At 31.3% G+C, this 26,386-nt stretch overlaps 1 protein-coding gene across 1 annotated transcript; it reads left to right on the top strand.

The window, feature by feature from the left end:
- The first annotated feature begins 1,878 nt into the window (after positions 1 to 1,878).
- LOC143044688 (uncharacterized) lies at positions 1,879 to 25,313 on the top strand. The gene is made up of 9 exons (XM_076216753.1): positions 1,879 to 1,974; positions 5,730 to 5,846; positions 9,657 to 9,752; positions 11,155 to 11,354; positions 14,579 to 14,625; positions 14,779 to 16,242; positions 16,865 to 17,054; positions 18,222 to 19,039; positions 19,468 to 25,313. The coding sequence occupies exons 2-9, from the start codon at positions 5,730 to 5,732 to the stop codon at positions 19,611 to 19,613; spliced, it is 3,078 nt and encodes a 1,025-aa protein (XP_076072868.1). The 5' UTR covers positions 1,879 to 1,974; the 3' UTR covers positions 19,614 to 25,313.
- Positions 25,314 to 26,386: the final 1,073 nt, after the last annotated feature.

Below are 26,386 nucleotides of genomic sequence, written 5' to 3'. Positions count from 1 at the left end.
CACCAAGCTTTGCCTCCTAAAACGAGAATAAAGTATTAGAAAACAATTAACAATAAGACATCATTTTATTTGCTACAATTAGCTTTTCATTCAAACCATAACGCAGATAAAGTTTATATGCAGAACTTTTCCAGTCACCTTGAAGTTGAATTAAATCAGATGGTACACCACATTTGAAAGCCCACGTGGCACCACCACCCCTTCTAAAACTATGAGTTGAAAATTTACCTGCATCCAAGCCAATACTTGTAATGCATTTTTTTTAAAAAGGCATTGAACATATTGTAAGTAACTGGTTTTAAAACACCATTTTTTTTAACAACAAAAGCTGAGGCTGAGTCTGAAACAATAAATTTATCGCACATGAAAACATAGGCCGTAAAAGGACAAAGAGGAGAAGAAGTATTTCTAACAAGAGGAATTTGCAAACTCCTTTCACCAAATTGTATAGTTTTGGACCAATTAAAATTTACAAGCAATATATTGTGTTTTACAAAAATATCCTTCCTTTTTAGACATTTCAACGGATCATCTGCGGTGCCTACCAAATTAGACTTCCGGCACATTTATGAAAAAACGCAAACAAAAATAAACACCAAAAAGTATGATGATTACTCTCCTCAAAATTTAAAATACTTTTAAACTGCAATAAAATATTCGGAGAAATGGGAAAGGCTGATTTAACTTCATGCGGATTTACTCTTTTTAAACCTTTAAAAAATAATTTAAAATAGAAAGAATTTAAATGCGGAAAATCTAAATCCAAATACAAATGAAGACATTTAACACCATTTACATAATTTCTAATCGAGTCAGTGCTATTAAATGACCGACTTAAAAACTGACAGTATAAACATATATTCTCTATTGAACAAGGTTAAGGCACTAATTCATAAAAACTACAAAACAGAAAAAAATGTTTTCCATTGCGTTTTCAAATTTTTTCTAGTACCAACTGCATAAGCACTATTTATTGAACATCTTGCTTCTTCTTTCAACCTGACTAAATCACCACTCATGTTGAAACCTAAAAAGAAAATCGTTTATTTCAATTTCCTGAAAAAACTGTTTGTCGACAAGATTAAAAAATTCCGACTGATAAAAGGGAGACAAATCCCACCTAGATAACAAATCGGAAACTATGTTATCTTCTCCATTCAAGTGAATCGCTTTAATTTCACACTCATTTATAGCACAAATAAAAATGCAATTTCTCTTAAACAAGCTTGTAAAAACCTACTTCTCGAACGACCATGGTTTATGACTTGCACAGAAACGGCATTATCACAATAAATGCAAATTTTCTTTCCCTTTCGAACCCACACTTTTAAACAAACGATCACCGTCAACAATTCCAAAGATTAAGTTTTTAATTTTGATATTCCGTTTTAGTTTGTTAATTTACATCCTGATTAAGTATACTATACTGTAAAGATAATTACTTTACAGACTGGTCCACGTGAGAAGATTTTTATTTTTCTTGCCTGACTTTAAATATATATTTGAAATATTCAGATTTCTCTCACGGTGTATTTCGATTTCCGCATAATTACGCCGGGTTATGTTTCTTGTAGTGTGTATTTGACAATGTTTGATACCATAACTATCAGAAATCCATTAAATCAGAGCCAGAGCCGGGGTGGAATACGGGTCCCCTATTTATGGAAAAAATGGTTGATTATTTAGGGAATCACTAAAGCATGTTTAAGCGGGTCCCTCTTATGGCAGTCAGTGCCCCCCCCCCCCAAAAAAAAAAATATATGAAAATTTCTTGATTCGCCACTGATCGCCACTCGACTTAAGCTTGAAATATTGCAACGGGAATTGAATGATTTTCCGGAACTGTTCCCTCCTCCTGAAACGATTTTAAATTTACAACAAAGAAAGATGGCGTCCTAGTGGAAATGTGTTTTTAAAAATACAATTTTACCATTATTTTTATGCATTTATAGCTTGCGGTTGATACATAAAAAGGTTTATGCATTGCCATTTAAGTAAAAGTTTAGAAATAATATCAAATAGTTTTAAAAAAACTTGCACTAAGCCATAACCACACAGAAAATTACAGAACGTTGCTCTATTTTCCCGCGTTTGTCAGTTACAAGTGTACTTTGAATGATGAAATGTGGACTCGGAGTTACCAACATTGATTTCATAGAAACTTTCGAGGAGACCACTTTAAAATGTTTAGAAAATCATTCTGAAGTTTGCTCTTTCCTCAAATCTTTGATTTCAGTTAAGTCTCTAGGTGCGCAGTATTTACTATTTAGGGAGCTACCATTTGATTTTTATGGGGGGGGGGGGGGGGGGGGGGGGGGGGCTAGGATGAAAAATGTTGTCCTGCTTTTTTTTTTAGTTGTAATCTCTGTCCTGCCTTTTTATTTTTTACTCTATTCGGTCTTGCCTTTTTTTTTTACTAGTTTATCCTGACTTTTTTTACACAAATTGTCATCCTGATTTTTTTTTTACCAAGTTGCTCATCCTGCCTTTTTTTTTACTTAAAAACTCCTGTCCTGCCTATTTTTTTCAAATTTCATCCTAGCCCCCCGCCCCCATACAAATCAAATGGTAGCTCCCTTATACAGAACACACAGGCACTTGTTTCTATCCATCGGAAGGTCGACTAATCTTCAATAAATTATTGAAGGATCGCGAAGAAGACTATCCATATAAATAGAAGAAGGTGGCTAAAGAAATTTGTTTAAGGTCACAACAGTCTCCACTTGGGATGCTTTTTGTACCCTTTAAATTAATGCAAAAAAAATATCCCTTCCTTATATGAATTGATTCAGTGAACATTTTTCTTTATTAACACTAAAGAAAATTCATATCCCCAGAGTTCCTCATCACAGTACTCTTAACTATAATTCATTAAACCATGGGTGGCAAAAATTTGAACTACCAACTTTTGTTTATTATAAAAAGCTAGTATCTAGAGGGAAATTAAAAAAAAAATGTTGTTTCTGTTTTTCCAAATTTTACTTATAAATGGACTTACTTTTTCTTCCAGTTAACATTACATACAGTCTGCAGCTAAAGTTTTTAAACATTTACAAGATTCATAAACTATCCAGGATTTTTACCAAACTTGGACAAAAGTTTCTTACAATCAAAAGATAGTATCAACAGTCAGAGCTCAGACATAAATAAGTCTAAATCTGCTTTTGACTCATAGAGGTCTAAATTTGTAAGTTTTAGGATTTGTCATTTAATGCTAGACAAAATATGACTTTAATAGGTCAAATATTGTTAACCCTTTCACCGATAGCTGCCCAGACAGAAGCTACTCTGAGACAATGGCTTCCCTGGCTACTATTACTCAAGTGGGAGATGTTAATAATAAATGTCAATAAAAACTTGTCTGTAGTTATTTGTGTCTTTATTTCATTCACTAACACCATGTTCACAGGTTTCCTCATGTTTTGATAATTTTTTCTTCTTAAAATATTCAAATTTTCGGCATTATCTAGTTAAAATTCTCAAAATTATGCTCTTTGACCCTAAATCGTAAGTTTGAAACCAAAAATGGCAAAATTTTGAAAAATTTAATGAGGCTGTACAAATTCCTTACACTGAACGATGTCCAGTCCAAGTGTTTTGTACATAAAACGACATTTTATGTAAAAAAAGTATACTAGTTTGGCTTCAATTCTTCCATATTCTTTCTAAAAAAATGTTCCCTCATTTCAAATTCTCGTAAATTCCGTAAATTTCCTCTGATTTTGACACGATGAGTCTCAACAAACGGAAGCGCCATGTTTACGCTTTCATCCGGGTATTCAAAAAAGAAAGATAACTGGTGTTTGCACTGTTTTGAGCGGGATATATAAAAGAGGTATTTCGATACTGGTAAAACGGGACTCATCTTTAGCTGTCTGAAGCGTGAATCCCGGTAAACCTGGACTCATCGGCAAAAGGGTTAAGCAAGAAAAAGTTGACCAGAATCAAAAAGTTGCAAATATTGTCTCCTACAAGTAGATAAGTTATCAAAATTGGTTAACTTCAAGACCGTCGCATATTTATAAAAAGGTCATGCATCTAAATCAAATAATGACAACATTGAAAGACAATGCTTTGTCTTCTAAAGAAAAATGAATGAGAGTCTAAAAAATCGGAGATAATGTTAATTAACCTTACAATGCAACCACCTGGAACCACACTTAATGGTAAAACATCTGTGTTTAGTAAGGATGTTCAATTAGAAAATTAAATATAGATAGCTCAAGTCCTTGAGAACTCTCAGACAGGTTTTTGCTGTCATAGGCGGTGTACTTTGGCCACTAAGTAAAATTAATTTTTTTAATCAACATAAATAGACCTAAACAAGTCTGTTATTTTCTGACTTCAGGGATGATTCCAGGTGTTTTCAAATGGGTCCCTTGAACATCAAATTGGGAATTTTTATTATAATTGGGAATTTTTTCAGCATAAAATCTAAGACGAAATAACATTATTTTCCTGTAAAAACAGAAAATGTATATTATTAAGTTTAACCTGTACAATGATGTTCATGTAAGTTGTAACATTTTGAATAATTCTGGATGGGCTACTGTTATTACATGAATATCATTGAACATGACGCACTAGTCTATCATCTTAGCTAAAGTTACCTAGGCCTTTTACAAAAACATATATTTCAGTTAACATAAACCAATGAAAAAAATCATTCATCGGGTATTTTTTCAACAGCAGGTCATCTCTATAAATTTACCTTGATTAAAATGGATTTCAAATGGAACTGGTCAATTGTCGAATTCAGAAAAGCAATTACAAAAGTTCATATACTTAATTGAGAAGATATTTAAAGCATTGAACCAGTGTTCTTTAAAATTATTTGGATCATCTTCAAAACTTTTGAAATAGTTCCATAATGATGACATCATGATGATACAAGATCGAATACTCCCATAACATATTAATCAATTGAATTCGGCTGCTAAAATTGTTTGCCACATGCTGACATAATTAAATGCTATCGTAAACAGCATTCTTATCCGAATTTTAAAACGTTTTAACAACAAACTATGAAAAATTATAGTTGCCTTAATCGGTGACAGAAACTTTTCCTGAAATATCGATTTTTATTTTATTTTACTGAATTGGAAATTCATTTTCATGTTCATTTTTTGGGGCCGCTGGCCGATTTAAGGGCCGCTAAGCGGCCTTAAACTATATAGTGGAATCATCCCTGGACTTAGATAATTCTAAAATTGAAAACACATTTTTATAATAAATACATGTTAATTTGTTTATGTCTGAGCTCTGACTGATCAAGAGGAATTTAAAAAAAAAATTCCATCATTTTTGTTGAGCCTGCAATTAAGAGCAAAAGTAGGCAAGAAACTGGGTTCCGGGGAACCCTTATAATTTCTTTTCTAGATATTTAATTAGTAGTTTCTGACAAATTGAAAAAAAATAATTCTGTAACTCTAAATGAATATAGAAAACATAAACTGAAACCACTGTTATCTTTAATTGTATTCTCAGTCATGTCAGTTATGAATTGAGAAATTTAAACATAACTTAAAGGAAACAGAGCATTGCTGCGACACATCAAATGGCATTGAAAAAAATAGTTTTATTTTGTACGCCAAATTTGATGCTATCCAAAATTTCTTGGGCAATCCTACCACTTCTTGTTATTCTTATATTTGGTTAGATCCCCTTAATGAATTGTATGTATTGTTATATGAATTCAGTTTTTACTTATTATTAATTTCTGATTTCAGATGGAGAAAACAGCATGTGGATTTTGCCACAGAGGGCAAGAGGTTGCAGATATATGTGGTAAACTTCATGTTCAGAATGTAAAAGGAAAGAAGATTGCAGCTCACCACAAGTGTTTGGTATTTATAAACATTTTCAGATGATTTATTTATTGTCATGGGAAAAACATGACTTTCGTTTCACAAAACACAGATCAAGTAAATATTTTGGTGGGGTCACTTACACTGTTCCAGAGTTAAGTCCCTTTACATTTTGAAAAATTGCTGGAATTTCGTTTCTGTTCTCTAACTTCAGTTTGCCTCAACCAAATGTTATGAAACATAAACAAAATGCTTATTACCACCACAAAACTCAGATCAAGTACACATTTGGGTAGGTGTCACTTTTATAGTTATTGAATTATTCCTTCATAACATTATATGTGAGGCATCATCTGTTTCCCATGGACACATTCCCCATTTATTCTACTAAAAAGGTGCTCATATATAGATTGAGTTTAATACTAAAAATGTGCTCATATATAGATTGAATTTAATACTAAAAAGGTGCTCATACAAATGTATATAGATTGATTTTTATACTATGTTTTTCCCATGACAATACATGTTTATAAATACCCATAGTTATCTACTAAAAAGGTGCTCATACAGTGTTCTCCCCAGACCGTTTTAGCGTCGCGGTACCGCGACGCTATATTTTTTCACCGTGATGCTATAATAATTCCCGCGACGCTATAATTATTTTGAAGATGCTATTTTACTTGTCCTCAATTTTGAACTTTCATCTATTATCGATTATGATCATAAAAATTATATCACCTTTAATTGTAATCCCTTTAAGTCGGACACTAAAGGTAATTAAGAGATTAAATAGCTAGGTGTTAATTGCCCTCAGGGTGATAACTGTTTGGATGCGAATATCCCAAGCTGACACTTGTGACATGACTAATACCACGTGTCTGCAATCACCAATATCGACATGGAAAAATGCAATCACAAAACAATTCGAAATCTACGTTTTGTATTACGAAATTTCAAAGATTGAAACGATTTTTATTTTTTTTTAAAAGGTTGTTTATTTGTGCAACTCTCCAAAAATTACTTTCTTTCTCTTCCGGTAATACGAGAGCGAGAATTTTGGTTTAGAGCTAAAATAAGTTTAATACTTCTTTAAAAAGTTATCATAATTGGCTTCAGTTTATGTCTAATCCATTTAATGCATTAAAAGCGTCTTATTCATTCACAATCTCTTGTCAAACAATGTTTATTCTCGGACTCATTTTCGTAAATTTTACTACGGCCGCCATTGCACATTTTTGTGTAAACTACGGATCGGAACCGGACCAGATATGACAAAAATCCACATTTTCACGATAATGACAACAGATGAACAGTAGACAGAAAAATTAAACCAAGAGAGAAAACATCGCATTACCAGACTATTTGTTCGATAACTTTGTTAAAAATACATATGATTTTGATGTAAAGATAAGAAACAACTGGGACTAATTCATTGAGTGGCATGAAACAATGAATTTCATAAACGTGATAAAAAAAAGTTTTTAAATTGATTTTTTTTGCTTCTTTTGTTACTTTATCTTTACTTGATATTATATAAAAAGCAGTTAATTTGTGTACTAGATAATTTAGTTTTATATATATACAGGTTGCACTGTAATGAACCATTCATTCATTTGACTTATTGTTGGGTAACTGAAACCACATATTTATTTTTATTTGGCACAAGAGGAAAAAAATAATTCTGTAACTATAAATGAATAAAGAAGACATAAACTGAAACAACTGTTTTTGTGGTTATAGTTTAATTGTATTCTCAATTATGAATTGAACAATATAAACTAAAATGTATAAAGGAAATAGAGCATCAATGCGACACGACAAACGACATTAAAAAAAATACAGTTATTTTTTTTTACGCAAAATGTGATGCTATCCAAAATTTCTGGGGAGAACACTGTCATATATAGATTGAGTTTAATACTAAAAAGGTGCTCATATATTATATAGATTATATAGATTGAGTTAAATACCTAAAAAGGTGCTCATATGTATATAGATTGAGTTTAATAAATGCAAACAATTTAACCATAATATGTATTGGGAAGAAAATTGTAAGAACAGATGTTTAACAACAAAACTTTGGGACAAAAGTAGAGATACAACACTGAAAAACTATTTGTCTCTGAACTTTTGATGTTCAACTAGATGAATAAGGGACGACATCAAAAGTTCAATGTAGGATAAAAAACTTAATTCACATAGTTTTTTCACTGACCCCCCACCCCCCTCTTAACTTAATTTGGGAAAAATTGATTTACCAATAGGGATATATGTAAAAATCGATTTTAGATATACAAAACTTGCAGAATTTTTACCCCCAAACTATTTGAATTTAAGTTTTTTATCCTACATCGATCTTTTGATGTTGTCCCTAAGCTATACAATTTAATGGGACTGGGAGTGTGGAGATGGAACAGTATTGATGAGACAAAAAGTTATGAAATGTAGAAATCTCTTATAAGGGAAATTTAGGGAGATAGACCCAGGGCTTCCAAAAAATATTTGAGCCAGCTGGACATTTCATATCTGATCCCGATTTTAATCCCTTAAGACTTAGTCACAAAAGGCAATTATGGTAATCAGATGGCCATTCCGATGATTGACATTTATACATTTAAAAAAAAAAAAAACGATTTTAAACTTTACTTTGATATGATATGAATTTGATGTTCGGATGTTACTGTTAAATTGGCAGTGCATCATTCAAAGTGTGCATATCACCGTACTCATATCTGCCTTAGACTTTTTATTTGTGCAAAATGACATTGTCAAAAACTTTACTTTCGTTTTCAACCGGATGTTGACTTGATAATGGTAAAACATGGACCATAAACGGATATGTAAAATCCGTGTACGTTTACAAAGCACGACTGAGAGGAGAAGCTCTTTCCACGTTATTTCTTCAAAAAAATACTTGAATTGAACATTAGATACAGGTATCAATGATAATTTTAGCATTTTTGAAGAATGAGGATGCATTATTAAATTTCCCACCTGTTCTAGTTCATATGACATAGTTCTGACGATTTTTTTAATTTAAAACCTTTTTAAATTTTTCATCAAATATGTTGATTAACGAATTTCTAACAATTTTAATCTTTTGGACTAAATCAATTAGATACAAACCGCTGAAATGTAAGAAAATAATTGTGAATAAACTGATCAATTTATACGATGTCCGGTACTGAACATAGTTCACCTGTCACCAGAACAGGTAGATTTCAGCTGTCAAACTACTAATTAGCCTTGATTAAAATTAGAAAGTATTGAAGTAGGTGTTGTTTTGATAGTAATTAATCATCATGTCACATTTATGACCGGAAATGTGTTGATGTTAAAGGCAAAAGGTTGGGTCAATAAGATCGTGAATTATGTAAAAATGACCGAAAAAGCCTTGAAAACTAAAAAGTATATGACCGTTTCATGCTTTGCCCAGCCGGACATTATACAAATGACCGGAATATATGACCGTTTTGGAAGCCCTGGATAGACCATTGTAACTATATATCAAATACATACCTATCTACATTTTTTAAAGACTGACAAAGTGATTTATAGGACTGATATGATGATATGTGATTTTTGTAAAACTTTTGAAACCTTTTTAAAAATTATACTGTTTGAGGCTCAACCAAATGTTATGAAACCTAATATTATTCAGGATGCTTATAACCACAATAACACTGTTATAATTTGGGTTGCGTCACTTTTACCATTCTTGAGTTATAAATGTCCTTTAAAATTGTTGTATGCAAGCATGTGCATCATTAATTTGTCCCATGAACATATTCTCTGTTTATTTTACTTCTCTTTACATGTTTAAAAAGTTTAATTTTTATTTATTTCTAGCAATACAGTGCAACATTGATTCAGTACAAGTTTGACAGTTTTGGTGGTTTCAAGTTGGACAAAGTATTAGATGAAATGAAAAGAGGACGGTATATGGTTAGTGAAAGAAATATTTACAGGGTTTTGTTACACATTTATATTCAAGTATATAATTGTACATCTTTGACATGTCTTTCTGAATGATTTCAAAAGTCCATGTATGCATAAGTCCATAAAACAGTCTCTTCACACAAAATTTAAATTTAACTGTCAGAACAGGGGGTGAACCCCCGTGTTCTTGTCCACTAAATGATGATTTATGTTGCTATAAGAAATCTCTTAAACTCTTCAGGCAACTAACTTCATCATGTTCATACCATCTAAATTGCTACCTGATATAAAGTTGTCAAAGAGGCAAGTAAATTATCTAATGATGCAAAACATGTTTAAAATGATAATTTTATCATATGTAGCACACTATATAGCTAACACTGGAAACATGAAAAGAATGTAGGTAAATAAACTGGATAGGATCAGATATTTTGAAAACAGGATAAACAAAATATGAACTTATTTTTACCAAACTGAAGTACTCAGATGAGATCTGTATTTTGTAATTGTTTGCATTCTGGGGGTTTGTCATTTTGATAAATCTAAGGAATTCAATTTAACAAATACTATATATACAGGTATGAGGGAATGGGGTATTATTGGCCATGTGACAAGTGTCTAGCAAAGATATCAGGATGTAGAGAATTACGGACTTCAACTATGAGTAAAACACATAACATATATGATGTTTTATTTGGAAGGTACAAAGATTTATTTGTATTATAATAACCTGACTAATCAAGTGTTAAAAATATCATTCTAAGCAAGGAATCCAAATAAGCTGAATAAGATAGATCAGATTAGAACTATTCTATGTACTCCTCAGAATTAGCTGTGATTTACAACTGTAAAAATTGAAAAAAAATATCCTTATGAGAACCCTGGTGTAAAGGTACCAGGAACAAGACTGAAAGTATTTATAGTGTATCCCAAACGCTGACTGACCGACTAAATGTCAGACTAAAAGTCATTTGGTCAAACAGAACTTATAAAAATTTTCAGTTTAAAATATATATAGTCATGATAGTAGAAAAATTCAAATTTCTTTATCGATCAGACAAACTCTAAAACAGTTAAGCACAGACTGTATTATTTACTGTTAATTCATAAATTATTTGGCTTTCATCATAGGACTAAAATGCGATTTTAATTTTTGTGATATTGAGAAAAATCCTCTATAATTCATATAAAAAAATTCAAAATACCAGTTTAAAATATTGTGATTTTAAAACCCTGTAGTATTTTTCGCAATAATAAAATCATTGCAATAATTTCTAAATTTACAGTACATCATGAAACAGTAAAAAAAACACACCATAGAAGCATCTTACCTCATTTACAAAAGTGTGTGTTAACACCAAAGATTTTGCTCATAATAAAAGTAACTTCTTGTTTAATATTTTTATAGCGCTGTTCAGAATGTAAGAAGACGTCTAAAGGCAAGAAGAACAGAGATGGATTACCAATAGGAGGTGCTACTGCAGGATGTGCACTAAGAAATTGTAATAAAACATTCCATTTTTATTGTGCCAACTGCAGTAATACTGCCATAACCAAGAGAATGCTTATAAAATACAAAGAACAGAATGAACAAGTTGTTATGTATAGGTAAGTGTGTGTTATCTAAATTTCATGTAATTCATGTTGGAATTCACATTCAGTCTGCATAAAACTAAAAAAAAAGTTTAATGACTGGATATTCAGGAAGTGAAATTGATCTTTGTTAGAATGTGAAACTTGCTGTTTAAGTAGACAGGAACTCCCCATTTTCAAAACTGCCTTTAACTCACTGGTGAGTCAAAAGATGCATTGATTATCAAGCTTGTAAAGATTTGTATCAACTGAGCATGCATATCATTTTATAGCAAAAAAAAAATCTAAATCTGATGTCTCTGCTTGCTTTTTTATACTACCGCAATAAGGTTGAAAATATTTTGGTCGTATATTGGTATCGCGTTGGCGTCATCGTCGTCGTCCGAATACTTTTGGTTTTCGCACTATAACTTTAGTTTAAGTAAATAGAAATCTAGGAAATTTAAACACAAGGTTTATGACCACGAAAGGAAGGTTGGGATTGATTTTGGACGTTTTGGTCCCAACATTTTAGGAATTAGGGGCCAAAAAGGGCCCAAATAAACATTTTCTTGATTTTTCGCACTGTGACTTTAGTTTAAGTAAATAGAAATCTATGAAATTTTGACACAAGGTTTATGATCACAAAAGGAAGGTTGGGATTGATTTTGGGAGTTTTGGTTCCAACTGTTTAGGAATTAGGAGCCAAAAAAGGGCCCAAATAAGCATTATTCTTGGTTTTTGCACAATAACTTTAGTATAAGTAAATAAAAATCAATGAAATTTAAACACAAGGTTTATGACCACAAAAGGAAGGTTGGGATTGATTTTGGGAGTTGAGGTACCAACAGTTTAGGAATTAGGGGCCAAAAAGGGGCCTAAATAAGCATTGTTCTTGGTTTTCGCACCATAACTTTAGTATAAGTAAATAGAAATCTATGAAATTAAAACACAAGGTTTATGACCATAAAAGGAAGGTTGGGTTCGATTTTGGGAGTTTTGGTCCCAACAGTTTAGGAATAAGGGGCCCAAAGGGTCCAAAATTAAACTTTGTTTGATTTAATCAAAAATTGAATAATTGGGGTTCTTTGATATGCCGAATCTAACTGTGTATGTAGATTCTTAATTTTTGGTCCTGTTTTCAAATTGATCTACATTAAGGTCCAAAGGGTCCAAATTAAACTTAGTTTGATTTTAACAAAAATTGAGCCGTTTGTCCGGCGTAAACATGTCGCACCGTAACTTGAGAACGACGTATCCAAATTTCATGAAACTTAATATAGTTGTTTCTTATGATGGTCAAATGATCTTTATACTTTTTAGTGAAAATAAGATTTAAACTTTTTGAGGTACGGCACTTTGTAACTAAAACAGGGGTGTGTTTTTTTCACATGTCGCACTGTATCTCAAAAACGATTCTTGATTATGGCTTAAAACTTTAAGCACTTCTTAGTTATATTAATCTTAATATCTGTATAATTTTTGATGATGGTTAAAAATTTCATTTTTGAGTTATTGAGTATTTTGTAAAAAAGGGGGAGGTGTTTTTTTACATGTTCTGCCGTATCTCAAAAACAGTTTATGAATATTGCTTAAAACTTAACACACTTCTTTGTTATATTAATCTAAAGATCCGTATCTCAAAAATAATTTATGATTTTTGCTTAAAACTTTGCACACTTCTTTGTTATATTAATCTCAAGATCTGTATACTTTTTGGTTTTGATTCAAAATTTTATTTTAAGTGATATTTAGTTTTTTGTAAAAAAAAACAGGGTGGGGGGTTTCACATGTCCCGCTGTGTCTTAAAAACAATAGATGGTTATTGCTTAAAACTGTCTCAGAAACTATTTTTGATTATTGCATATAACTTCCACATAAGACATCTGGCGTATCATGCGCTCATGGCGCAGCTGTTTATTGATTATTGGCCAAGTTTTCAAGTTGGTCCAAATTGGGGTCCAAAATTAAACTTTGTTTGATTTCATCAAAAATTGAATAATTGGAGTTCTTTGATATGCCAAATCTAACTGTGTATGTAGATTCTTAATTTTTGGTCCCGTTTTCAAATGGTCTACATTAAAGTCCAAAGGGTCCAAAATTAAACTAAGTTTGATTTTAACAAAAATTGAATTCTAGGACTTCTTTGATATGCTGAATCTAAACATGTACTTAGATTTTTGATTATGGGCCCAGTTTTCAAGTTGGTTCAAATCAGGATCCAAAAAATTATTATATTAAGTATTGTGCAATAGCAAGAAATTTTCAATTGCACAGTATTCAGCAATAGCAAGAAATCTTCAATAGCACAGTATTGTGCAATAGCAAGAAATTTTCAATTACACAGTATTGCGCAATAGCAAGAAATCTTCAATTGCACAGTATTGTGCAATAGCAAGTATTTTCAATTGCACAGTATTGCGCAACAGCAAGAAATATCTAATTGCACTATATTGCGCAATAGCAAGAAATTTTCAATTTGAGTTATCTTTCTTTGTCCAGAATAGTAGTTGAATCAACTTAAATCATTGTTTTATACAATATACAATGTATATTCACTTTTACTACCAACTGATAAATTAAAACAATCTTTACCATTCAGTGATAACAAGCACTTTTTTTACATTTTAATATTTTATGATGTATTTAAATGAGTAGTTATTGTTGCAAACTCCATGAGTAATTTGAATTGAGATCAATTTTGGAATAAGGGAAAGGGGGTTGTCAAAAAAAGTTTTGACCCAAATTTCATGGTCCACCGAACATAGAAAATGATAGTGCAAGTTTCAGGTTAAAGTTTTTGGCAAGGTAGTTTTTCGAATGAAGTTGAAGTTCAATCAACTTGAAACTTAGTATACATGTTCCCTATGATATGATCTTTCTAATTTTAATGCCAAATTAGAGTTTTGACCCAAATTTCATGGTCCACCGAACATAGAAAATGATAGTGCAAGTTTCAGATTAAAGTTTTTGGTCAAGGTAGTTTTGGATGAAGTTGAAGTCCAATCAACTTGAAACTTAGTATACATGTTCCCTATGATATTATCTTTCTAATTTTAATGCCAAATTAGTTTTTTTACCCCAATTTCATGGTCCACTAAACATAGAAAATGATAGTGCAAGTTGAGCATCCGTGTACTATGGACACATTCTTGTTTAGTCTTAAAAGTATTTTGCTCTATTTGTAGAAGAAAATACATCAACTCCTTATCTATTTCTATTTATGATATATGTTCTTATATGTTGTTGTTTTGTTTCAGAGTTTTTTGTTCACCTCAGCATGAAGCTAATTTTAGGAATAACAAATGTAAGTAAAGTCTTAAATCATATTTTTCATATTACTTAATTGTTTAATTGCTTTTGTGCGATCAAAACCTTATGGGCCAGACTTAAGTTATTGACTTTTATGCCCCACCTACGATAGTATTAAAGAAGTTTATTAAAATATTTTTTTTTGTAGCTGAACTTTTCTTACCATTCAGTTCAAAGATGGAGTCATCTTCTGAAGAAGAGGAGGCCAATGAAGATGAACAGAGTAAATCTGGCATGAACTCTTCTTCTTCAGAAGAAGAAGAGGATATTGATGAAAACCAGGAAGAAGATATTGAATCTGAAACACAACAGAATAATAATGCTGGAGATCGACACAATGATAAAAGATTGATGGATTTTTCCATTTTAACTCAACCAAGTCCTTCCCAATCAAAGCCAGCAAGTAGTAATGGTATATCTTTTAGTAAATCTTCAAAGTCAATGTTCACCGATGATGAAGATGATGATGACGATGACAAATCTGAAGAAATATCTAACTTACACCTTATATTGGGAAACGATGATGATGAAATCAGCAAGCCAAATACGGTTAAAAGTGCAAAACGACATAGAATTGTTCTTGTTGACAGTGATGATCTTAACGATGACGATGAAATCAGTAAGCCGAATAAGGTCAGAAGTGCAAAACGCCATAAAACTGTTCCTGAAGTTGACAGTGATGATCTTAATGATGACGATGAAATCAGGAAGCCAAAAAAGGTTAAAAGTGCAAAACTCCATAAATCTGTTCCTGATGTTGACAATGATGATCTTACCCCAAATAAACTAAGAGTTGAGGCAGAAATTAATGCAGTAGCAGGGGGAAGCTGTTCACAGAAAGCGACACCAAATCTGAATAAAAAGTCTGTGCCAAGAACTTCAATTTTGAAAGATCTGTATGAGAACTCTTCTGATGATGAAATAAGAGAAGCACCTGAAGAACGTCCTCGGTCATCCCGCAGATGTGCAAAAAATGTATCTTACAACAATAGCAACCAACTACCACAAAGCAATCAAAGGAACAAAAGAAAACATTCAGGCAGTGATGATTCTATTGTGCATAAAAAGAAATCACCATTAAAAAGGCCTTGCATCAGCAGTGATGAATCAGAAGATTTTCTCTCTGAAAAGGAAGTAAAAAGTAGAAATAAAAAAATTAGACTAAAGACAAACAAATCAAAACTTTATGATGACTCATCTAATGACACTGAATCAAAAGACTGTTTAGACTCTCAAATTGTTTTAAAAGTTCAACAGGAAACTTCAGACAAGTTAGAGGTTAACGTTATTGATGTAGAAGATGGGGAAACAAGCCCTCCATCTGTTGTCAGAAATTTAAAAGTTCAGCTGGACAGATTAGATCCAGATACAATTGCTCAGATGACACCTAAAAAAGACACATCTTCCATCCAAAAGGTTGTGAATACAAGTAGTTCATCTTTGAAAGATGGTCAAGATGATGGAGAAAACTCTAAGAAGAGTGAAACTGATGAGAAGACAAATGATAAAAGTAGTGTTGAAAAGCAGAAATCTGTATCAACTGGGCAATATTTAGACCTTGGCAATGGCGCTTCTAGTACAGAATCAGAAACAGAGCAAAACATATTCCCCAGTAAGTGTTAATATTTAAATTGGTTGAACATATTAAATGGAATTCAATATTGTTTCTGGTAAGGTCTTGGTTCATGTTGAATTTTTGATATGGGTGAAATTGATATTTCAGGTCAAATATATGTTAATTTCATCATGTTCATGATGTAAAAGTTTATCAATCTAACACTTCTCCACTTTAGTGACTATTATTGATACATGTATTATATCACCCTGTTCATTTATCAATAATACAAACATAATTTTGAAAGGGTTGTTTTAGAATAGCTTTTATTTTCATGATTTTATATTCCCTCCTTTTGTAAGGAACCGTTCATCTTGTTTATGCAAACTGTGACAAGCAACTACCTTGTCTTTCACCTAACATCATTTGTTGTACTACAATTACGTCGTGAATGAACTCTTTTGGGTAAAACTAATTGACTTGAATGCATACAATTACTAATATAAAAAGTTGAAAAATATGAGTACTTTACTCTCAATTCTTTTTAGAAACAAAACCAATTCTTCCCTAGTTTATTTTCATTCTACTTTTAGATGACCATGAATGTTGACAAGAAAGATACAGATAAACCAGGGGTTCTTACCTATTTATAATGTCTTGTATATTTATTTCATTTTAGCTTGTGGATTGATTTTGACTCAGGATTTGGAATGTAGTGACACACTAAGAATAGAACTGATGAAACAAGCAGTGCATGAGTTAAATATAAAGGAAGACAAGCTGGCTTTCTGGTTAGATGCTTTCAAGTTAGAACACCTTCAGAAGGAAATAATGCCTCATCTGATGAATGACATCGGTCAGATATTATGGTAAGATTGGAATTGATGGATTTAAAAGATTTCAGAAAGGGCTATATTTGACAAATGTACTTCATTGTTTAACATCATGCATGCCCTTTAAATATGTCTGTCATCATTATATGATACTGGTGGTAACCAAGGATTCACATGGAAAGTTATTTGTTTATTGAATTGAATAATAAGGAAACTTGTCACAGAATCATTTTTTTTAAAATTATAATCAAAGTTTTGTTTGTTAATGGAGTATTTTAAATTTTATGTATCTGAAGCAAGGCTTCCAAAAAATATTTGAGGCAGCCAGACATTTTATGTCTTATCCCGATTTTAATCCCTTAAGACTTAGTAACAAAAGGTGATAATAGTTATCAGTTGGCCATTATATAATTGACCAATGATTGACATTAAAACGATATTAAACTTTATTTTGATATAAATTTGATGTTCTAACGTAAACTGTTAAATTGATGCATCATTTGAATTGTGCAACATCATCATACTGATATCTGCTTTAAGACACTTTATTTGTGCAAAATAATGTTGTCAAATACTGTACTTTCGTTTTATAAAAGCACATTTTCCTAATACCAGACAAATGTAAAACAAGAACCAGAGAGGTAATATCCATGTACATGTTAACAAACTATGATTGAGTTTAAGTAGCTCTTACCCCGTTATATCTTGAAAACACCCAAAATGAACCTTAACATACACAATGCTTATCACCACAAGCGGGGGCATCATCTGTGTTCCATGGACATATTTATTAAATAAAAGGCTTCTATTGTAGCTAATACTTCTGAAGAAAGTGACAACTTACAATTGTTTTTACTTTTTACATTTTCTTTTTATCTTAATAGTATTGTTTCAAAAAACATTGAAATAAAATGGGTGTTATTTTTGTATTATATACATGTTCTGATTGTTCTGCTTCCAAAGGCAGGGATGAAGTTAAGGTTTTTGCAATAAATAGCCCACAGCTTAAATTTTGTAGCCAATATTTATAGTTTTATACAAGTAAAGCAGAAACTTTAGGAGCCCCCACCAAATTTTAGGGGTCATTGACAAGTGGACTCCTGCTAATATCAAACCAGGACACTCATGGTTCTACCTGTGATTGTTAAAATATCAATACTTATAGAAATAGCAGAAAAATAATTATGTGTTTATATATTGTAGCAATGGAGGAGATGACCAGAGCAAGATTGCTAAGCTTCTGACTAGTGAAGATAAACTCCATAGCCAGCTTCCTCATTACAGCTATGTTCTCAGTCTATATAAATCTATGGATAAAGCCATGGTCAAGAGCATGCAGGACAATGTGTTTAAACAACTCAGGATAAATTTAACTAATGCTTCCAAGAAATGTGGTTGTACAATTGGCAAATTGTTAACGGTTCAGAATATGAATGCTCTTCTGTTGATAGTCAATGATAAACTTGATCCAAGAGGATTAATTAGAATGAAAATGTTGCCAGAACATACAGATAGACTTTTTGAATGTAAACCGTCGACTAAGTTTAATATGTTGAATAAGTTGCCTTCGAAACTACAGCTAGATGAGGAAAGATCCAAAATTGTAAATTTTGTTAAACAGGAATTTCAGCGCAATTTTTCGTTGAAAGTAATGCCATCAGATAGTATATTTCAGGTCTCAGATGAGAGATCAAATGTTAATTCAATAGCAACTGATTTGAAAAACTCCTGCAAGGAGGAAGATACAGCAAAACAAGTACTTTGTGTTCTTCCAGTGGATAAAAATATTCTCAATTATTCCCCTTTTTGTAAGAAGGTGCTTGGACAATTTACATGGATGACTGTTGAAGATGAAACACTTAGGATCATTGCCATTATAAATATTGATGAAACAACATCAACGATTGATGATATTATAAGTTCTATTGTTGTAGAAGAACAAGAGCTGAACATTCTGTTAGCATATGATCCAAAGGAAACACCTGTATCATGTGCCATAGTAACTAATATTCCTTACAAAGGTATGACCATTTATGTATCGAGGCAGTGTTAGACATTAATAGATTGGTGTTAGCTATCAGTACTGTTAGCTTTGGCATGGCAGCTGTTAGTTTTTATTTTTATTGATATCATATAAATTACAGTAAATAACAATCCTCAAAATATCCACATTTGCCATGTTTACAGTACTTAGTTAAATTTTGAAATACAAAATGAAATAGTAAATTCTCTGTAAATCTTGAATTTTACGTTTTAAAGTTAAGGGTGGGTAAATATCAACAGGGTGGTAGGTAGAAACTCTACAAATCCAGTAAAGTAGGTAATTATTTTTTTTTTCTCATTATTTCAATTTTAGTAGTTTGCATACAACAATAAAAAAAAAAGGTTTTATTTTATATTTGTTTGTTTATCCCAGTAAACTAATTTATTGTTTTCTATATTTTGACAGAAGACAAGATTCGGGTTGGAAGAAAAGTTGTTGCTCCTGAAGTAAAAGATTCTGTCAGTACACCAAGGCAACATTTACCTCTTATCAAAATTAGGAAAGAGGTCACTCAGGTTATACGATCCTCCCCTAGAAAGAATGCAAACTAAGAAATTCTTCAAGTTGTAAGCAGAACAACTTAAAAGTGTGATGTATAAAAAGATGAAATTATGGAAGAAATTCATGAGTTAGAGGAAAAATAGATAATTGATTACACCTATATATATATGTATATCATCTGTTAAAAATTAATATCCTGTCAGATGATTGTGGGGAAACTATGGAAACACTATGAAACTTTAATTTTGAGAATTGCCAGCAATAGTTGGTATACTATGTATACTATCTTATACTTTTGTTTGAGTATAAAATACCATAATGTGTTCTTATTGAATTATAAGCAGCAGTTTATTGATAGAATAATTCAATTATTTTCATTAGTCGAAAATGCATATCAGTCATACAGACATATTATGGATTTTTATGAAACATGGTTATTTTCCACATATTTCATGTGAAATGAAATTATCCATGTATGTGTACATCTATTTGATTCCCATTTATTTTTATATAGTTCTGAAGACCAAAATTTTATATTTTGGTAAAGGAGTAAGTCAGATTTTAGGGGTTACCGGTAAATACTTCAGCAGTGGTTTTTTTTAAAATCTCTTTTATAGAGAATGAAGAAGTAGACAGTGTCTAAACATATGGTTGATACATGTAGGTAAATTCCCTAGTTACTTGTCATGAAAACTAAAACAGGATAAAGAAAATAAAGCGGCATTCTGATGTTGAAATTTATGGGGGTTATTTTAATTCACTTTTATCTTGATCATGTTTTCAGGAGTTATTTTTTATATGGATTTTTTTGGATAGCTTTTTGAAAACAAGCTTAGTTACTAAAACTTTTGATATTCTTTTTATTTACAAAAGAACAATACATGACATGATGTTTTTGGCAAAGCATAGCACACATCATTCTTTTATTTATACTCCTACATGTATGCTACCTTAAACAATACATGTATTTACACAGTCTTGTTTGTATGTAAGAAGGTTATGAATATGTGTATGTAAGAATGTAAGAATGAAATGGCATTAAGAAAATGGAAGACTTTGCCTACCTGATTTTTAAATATTCTGATCTAGTCATTTTATACAGTGTGTGTGTGCAACATGTGCAATAAATTAAGCTGTGTTTGCTTGCATATGCATTTTTTTACTTTGGAAGTTATGTTTTTTTTTATATTTGTGTACATTAAAACATGTAAATCATCCATTGAACCATGTAAATGAAACCATGAAATGTGAATAGAAAACTTTTATAATGGATGTCAAATAATTTGTGCTCAGTGAAAATGTAGATGAAGGTAAACATTTACTGTGGATTCATTATTATTTGTTGGATACTAATTTTCTTAGATTTTGTGGGTACGGTTGAACAACGAAATTATCATAATTTTATGTTCCAAGAATGGCAAACAAGACCTGTATGCAGACTTCAGCAAAACCACAAAATTAAATATCCACTATGATGCAAGTTTTCCTAATCCACAAAAATTGGTACCCGCGAAATAAATAAATCCACAGTATATTTCTATAACTTTAGTATTTTACCCCATTTTCAAAAGTGCCATTACTGGGTACTATATAAATCGCCTTTCACATGTCTAAGTTGTCAGTTAGAACTATGTCTTCTTTGTTTTTATGCCCCACCTACGATAGTAGAGGGGCATTATGTTTTCTGGTCTGTGCCTCCGTTAGGTAGTCCGTCCGTCCGTCCGTCCGTCCGCTTCAGGTTAAAGTTTTTCGTCAAGGTAGTTTTTGAAGAAGTTGAAGTCCAATCAACTTGAATTTTAGTACACTTGTTCCCCATGATATGATCTTTCTAATTTTAATGCAAAATTATAGTTTTGACCCCAATTTCATGGTCCACTGAACATAGAAAATGATAGTGTGAAGTTCAGGTTAAAGTTTTTGGTCAAGGTAGTTTTTGATGAAGTTAAAGTTACATCAACTTGAAACTTAGTACACATGTTCCCTATGATATGATCTTTCTAATTTTAATTCCCAATTAAAGTTTTGACCCCAATTTCACGGTCCACTGAACATAGAAAATGATAGTGCGAGTGGGGCATTCGTGTACTATGGACACATTCTTGTTAATGTATGACTTTTGTGTGAAAATATCATTTTGTTGAGAAATTTTGTTATGTTAGTTCAGAAATTTGTCTTTTTTTGTTCCACATTTGAATAGAATTTCTAAGCATCACATTACTTAGAGGTAAAAACTGTTTATGTTTTTTTATTCAGTATGACTTTGCAGGAATCATTTTAAACAACAATTTATTATTTATGCTATGTAAATTTAATTTAATGGTTTCTTGGATACTGTCACCTATCACATGGATAACAGATTTTGCCTTGTTTTATGAATACCAACCATTGACCTTTAATTCCTTTTATATTAGGACTATCATATAGTTCAGAGAAACAAATGAAGTATACTAATTATGTTCTGTACAACGATTTCATGTATATAAATGATGGTTTACCCAGTTAAGGTCTGCTTGAACATGTATTTTCCATCTGTTTTTCATAAAATACACCAAACTACTATGTGTCATGAATGTGATCTTCTGATTTGTAATCATGTGATATGCTGAAATATGAAATCAGATGAAAGTGAATGTATTTTCATTTGGTAATATGAATTCTTTCAACCACAGATAGTTTTTATTTTGTTGATGCATTTAGCACACAATTTCAAAAACTTATTCACATTATATGTTATAGTCTATCAGTGTATATATTGTTTGTATTTAAAGTACATGAAGTATGTATGCAAATAGGATAAAGTTGTGCTTTAGAAATAAGAGATATGAATTTACCTACAATCCTTGATATGAGTATAAAGTATTTAAACAAAATTGACTATAAAAACCAAAGATCTTGTGATTTTTTTTCTCTCTAAATGAACAATTTAAAGTTATTCATCTCCTGCATAAAAGTAAGATCATGTTTCTTTTAGATATAAGAGTATAAGTTATTCTTAGCACTGTGCATTATTTGTCCCCATATGTGGCAACACAGATTTGGAAACACTTAAATTGAAATTTTATGAGGTTGATCTTTTTTGTGAGATGTTTTAAGAATCTAGGTATTTTAAAATTATAATGTAGGTCCCAGACCACCACTCATTTTTCTAGAAAAACCCTATTAAAATTAATACAAGGTTTGTAGATATTTTAGTGCATTTTTTGTTTATCTAAGAAGAAGAGCAGTAATCTCTGATGTAAATATGTTTTTATTCTGTTTTCCTTTTATATTTTTGTCCGAATAATGTAATTTTACAATAGTGGGGAAAAGAATTCTAGATTCCTTCCGTTAAAAAGCATGAGTGGCATCGCTAAAATATGCAAAGTATCTTGAACCTAATTATACAAATTTGTATCAACTGAATTTTGTGTAGAGAGTCTAAACAGTATGAGTATTTTGTATTTCGCAGACATGTTAGTTTCAACAGAACTGTTTTAAGTTATTCATGTTATCGCAAAACTGTCCTCGATTTCCATTAAATCAGAGCCATCAATAAGTTATATTTCTGAAAACTTTGAGCAGCAGGATGTTTTGTATTTTCAAGCTTAATATTTGTATGAGTAAATGAATTTTGTTATCACTTTTGTTATATTTGTAAGGGTCATTCTATTATTTATAGTCTTTGTTCATGATAAAAAAAACTTAAATTTTATGATGTATAATTGAAATGACTGAAAACTTTTTTTTGTGGTTGGGTTATGTAATTACATGTACACTGCTGGAATGCATTGTTATATTTTCTTTAAACTTTTTTGTTCACCTCTCCCTTTACCTCTCCTGGTTCAAAGAACTATTTAAGCTGTTTTCTTCTCTTTGCATTTGTTTTTATAAGGTACAAAATGATTGACCATGTTAAAGACCCAAGAACTTTTAACAACAAGACTTTTTATGCCCCACCTAGGATCATTTTTAGGCCTGTGCGTCCATCCTTTCATAACTTTGTAGACATTTTGTTAGAACATAATATGTAGATGTAGATCAACAGTAAATTATGATACAATGTTATTTCTAGGAGTTATGCCTCTTTGAACTTCGAATTTTGGCCTCAGCAGTTTGTCATCACAATTCCTTGGAAGCCACGCAACATAATTTCATGAACTTGATATAGATAATAAGGGCATGAATTAGATATGCATATCCACAAGTTGACATTTTTAGGAGTTATTAGTCTTTAGACTAAGGAATCAAGAGATTTTGTTTGCCCATTGACAAAGTGGGACTAGGGGGCAGTAGGGGTATGTGAGCATGATCACAAAGATTTTTCAATTTTTGGGGGTAAAATAGAATTCATGCAATCATAACCCTTATGCGGCTGACTTGACAGAAATCATTTTTTTAGATTTTAATATATAAACAATACAGTGCATATAGGCTAGCTCAGGATTCTATAAATTCTGAACATTCAGGAAATTTATCGAAGAAATATGTCTGGACATTCAAGTTATAACCATATCTGTCAAGAAAATAACATAAATTGTGCATGGTGCATGATTCAGCACAAATCTAGTGTTATTTCTGAATATACTAATTTTCTCGCTGCATTGAAGATCCATTGGTGGCCTTCGGCTGTTGTCTGCTCTATGATCGCATTGTTGTCTCTTAAACACATTCCCCCTTTTGATTCTCAATTTTAGTGATGGCTTTTTTATGCCCCACCTACGATAGTAGAGGGGCATTATGTTTCTGGTCTGTGCCTCCGTTCGTTCGTTCGTCAGACTTCAGGTTAAAGTTTTTGGTCAAGGTAGTTTTTGATGAAGTTGAAGTCCAATCCACTTGAAACTTAGTACACATGTTCCCCATGATATGATCTTTCTTATTTTAATGCCAAATTATAGTTTTGACCCCAATTTCATGGTCAACTGAACATAGAAAATGAAAGTGTGAAGTTCAGGTTAAAGTTTTTGGTCAAGGTAGTTTTTGATGAAGTTAAAGTCACAACTACTTGAAACTTAGTACACATGTTCCCTATGATATGATCTTTCTAATTTTAATTCCAAATTAAAGTGTTGACCCCAATTTCACGGTACACTGAACATGGAAAATTATAGTGCAAGTGGGGCATCCATGTACTATGGACACATTCTTGTTTAAGAAATATTTAAAATGGAGGTATTTGCTGTTGTCCATAATTGTAATTGAACCAAAAATTGTATTACCTTTCAATACTTCAGACGATGCAACAGAGCTTTAGTTTTCTCTGCAAAATGAATGCAATTTGTTATTAAAAATAAAATTAACAATTTTCTTGCACTAGATGTGCATTTCAACAATACCCGTCTCTTCAGTGATGCTCGTGGCCAAAATATTTAAAATCCAAAGTTAATATAAAAGATGAAGAGCTAAAATCAAGAAGGTCTAAAAAGTATAGCCAAATCACAAACTCACAAGTACATTGATTTAATAGTGCTTTAGCTGTTTAAGTTAAATCTACCTCAGAAGGGGGGAACTTGCATTTGATTTTAGTTTGTTGAAATTTCCATTGATTAGGGGGTAGGGGTCTCTGGTATTTTAGCATAAAAACATTTCTGTATTTATATACATCAAAGTATAGTTATGTAAAGTTCATGTGAACCAGGTCAGTGGTTATGAGAGAGTTTTTCTTTGTTAGTTCTAGTCTGGTTTATATATTCATATTTTTGAAATAAGCATGATTTATCTATCATTTGTATGTTAGTTCATATAAAACATTGATAATAAACGATTATTGTATATTTCTGTGTTGTCATGTTTCAATCATATTCCTTCTGTGTGATTGTATTGCCTTGATCCAGTAAGGAGACTAAATCCTAGTGTTTATTGTGATTCTTGTAAAACTGAGCTTTTTAGTGTTAATGTGTTAGTGTGAATATGAGTGAGGAATACATTAAAATGTTCATTCTAATGCAAGTGGGTCTGTGTAACATTTATCAATTCAAAGTTTTAAAAGGTTTTTGAAATTTAGATTTTTGGAATTTTGATCAAAGCTTTAAAATATCAAAATTTCAAATTGTGTGAAAGTTTTGTTATTTTGAAATTTTAACCAAATTATTAAAATATTAAAATTCTAAATATCGTTTTTAAATTTGGTAGTTTAGAAATTTGATCAAACTTTAAAAATATTAAACCTAACATGCAATTTTTATAATTTTACTTTTTGAAAGTTTGATTTTTTAAATTTTTGATTAAGATATCAAAAATAGAAAAGGGAGGAAAAGAAGGAAACATGGAAACTGCAAAACGAAATAATATGAAATGAAAACATACTGATACTTAAAAGTAAATGTTTAAAATAAAACCACATGCAGACAGATATCAAAAATAGAATAGGGGTGAAAAGAGGGGTACCTGTAAACACAGCTCTGATTATAATAATTCTTAGATAGGAATAAATAGAACGAAATATATCAAATATTTTTTTATTACAAAATAAATCACTACAAGAAGAAGTTGTTTTAATTTATGAAACGTATTAGGCATCACATAGGATAACAGTATCCTGAAATAAGGTTATGGATCTATTAAAAAAATATTTAAATCTATTTAAACCAGCATCAAATAAGTTGATAATCTCTAATATCAGGTTAGCGTTTGAGATAAATAATTCAGAGCTATTTGGTGTCCTCAGTGCCCATCATTTAGAAGTAACATTGAAAAACTGACCAATACGCAGTAGGCCAAATGGTATTATTCGCCTTTTTGACATTCCTGATGAAGGTAAATCCAGAAAAAGCACTTTGGTTGCATGCAACTTTAACATTTTATTTTATTTTAGTTTTTCGATTGCATGACAATAATATATTGCCTT

Source organism: Mytilus galloprovincialis, chromosome 9 (assembly GCF_965363235.1).
Source record: "Mytilus galloprovincialis chromosome 9, xbMytGall1.hap1.1, whole genome shotgun sequence".
Classification (NCBI taxonomy): Eukaryota; Metazoa; Mollusca; class Bivalvia; order Mytilida; family Mytilidae; genus Mytilus; species Mytilus galloprovincialis.
This window is presented reverse-complemented; position numbering and strand designations above follow the sequence as displayed.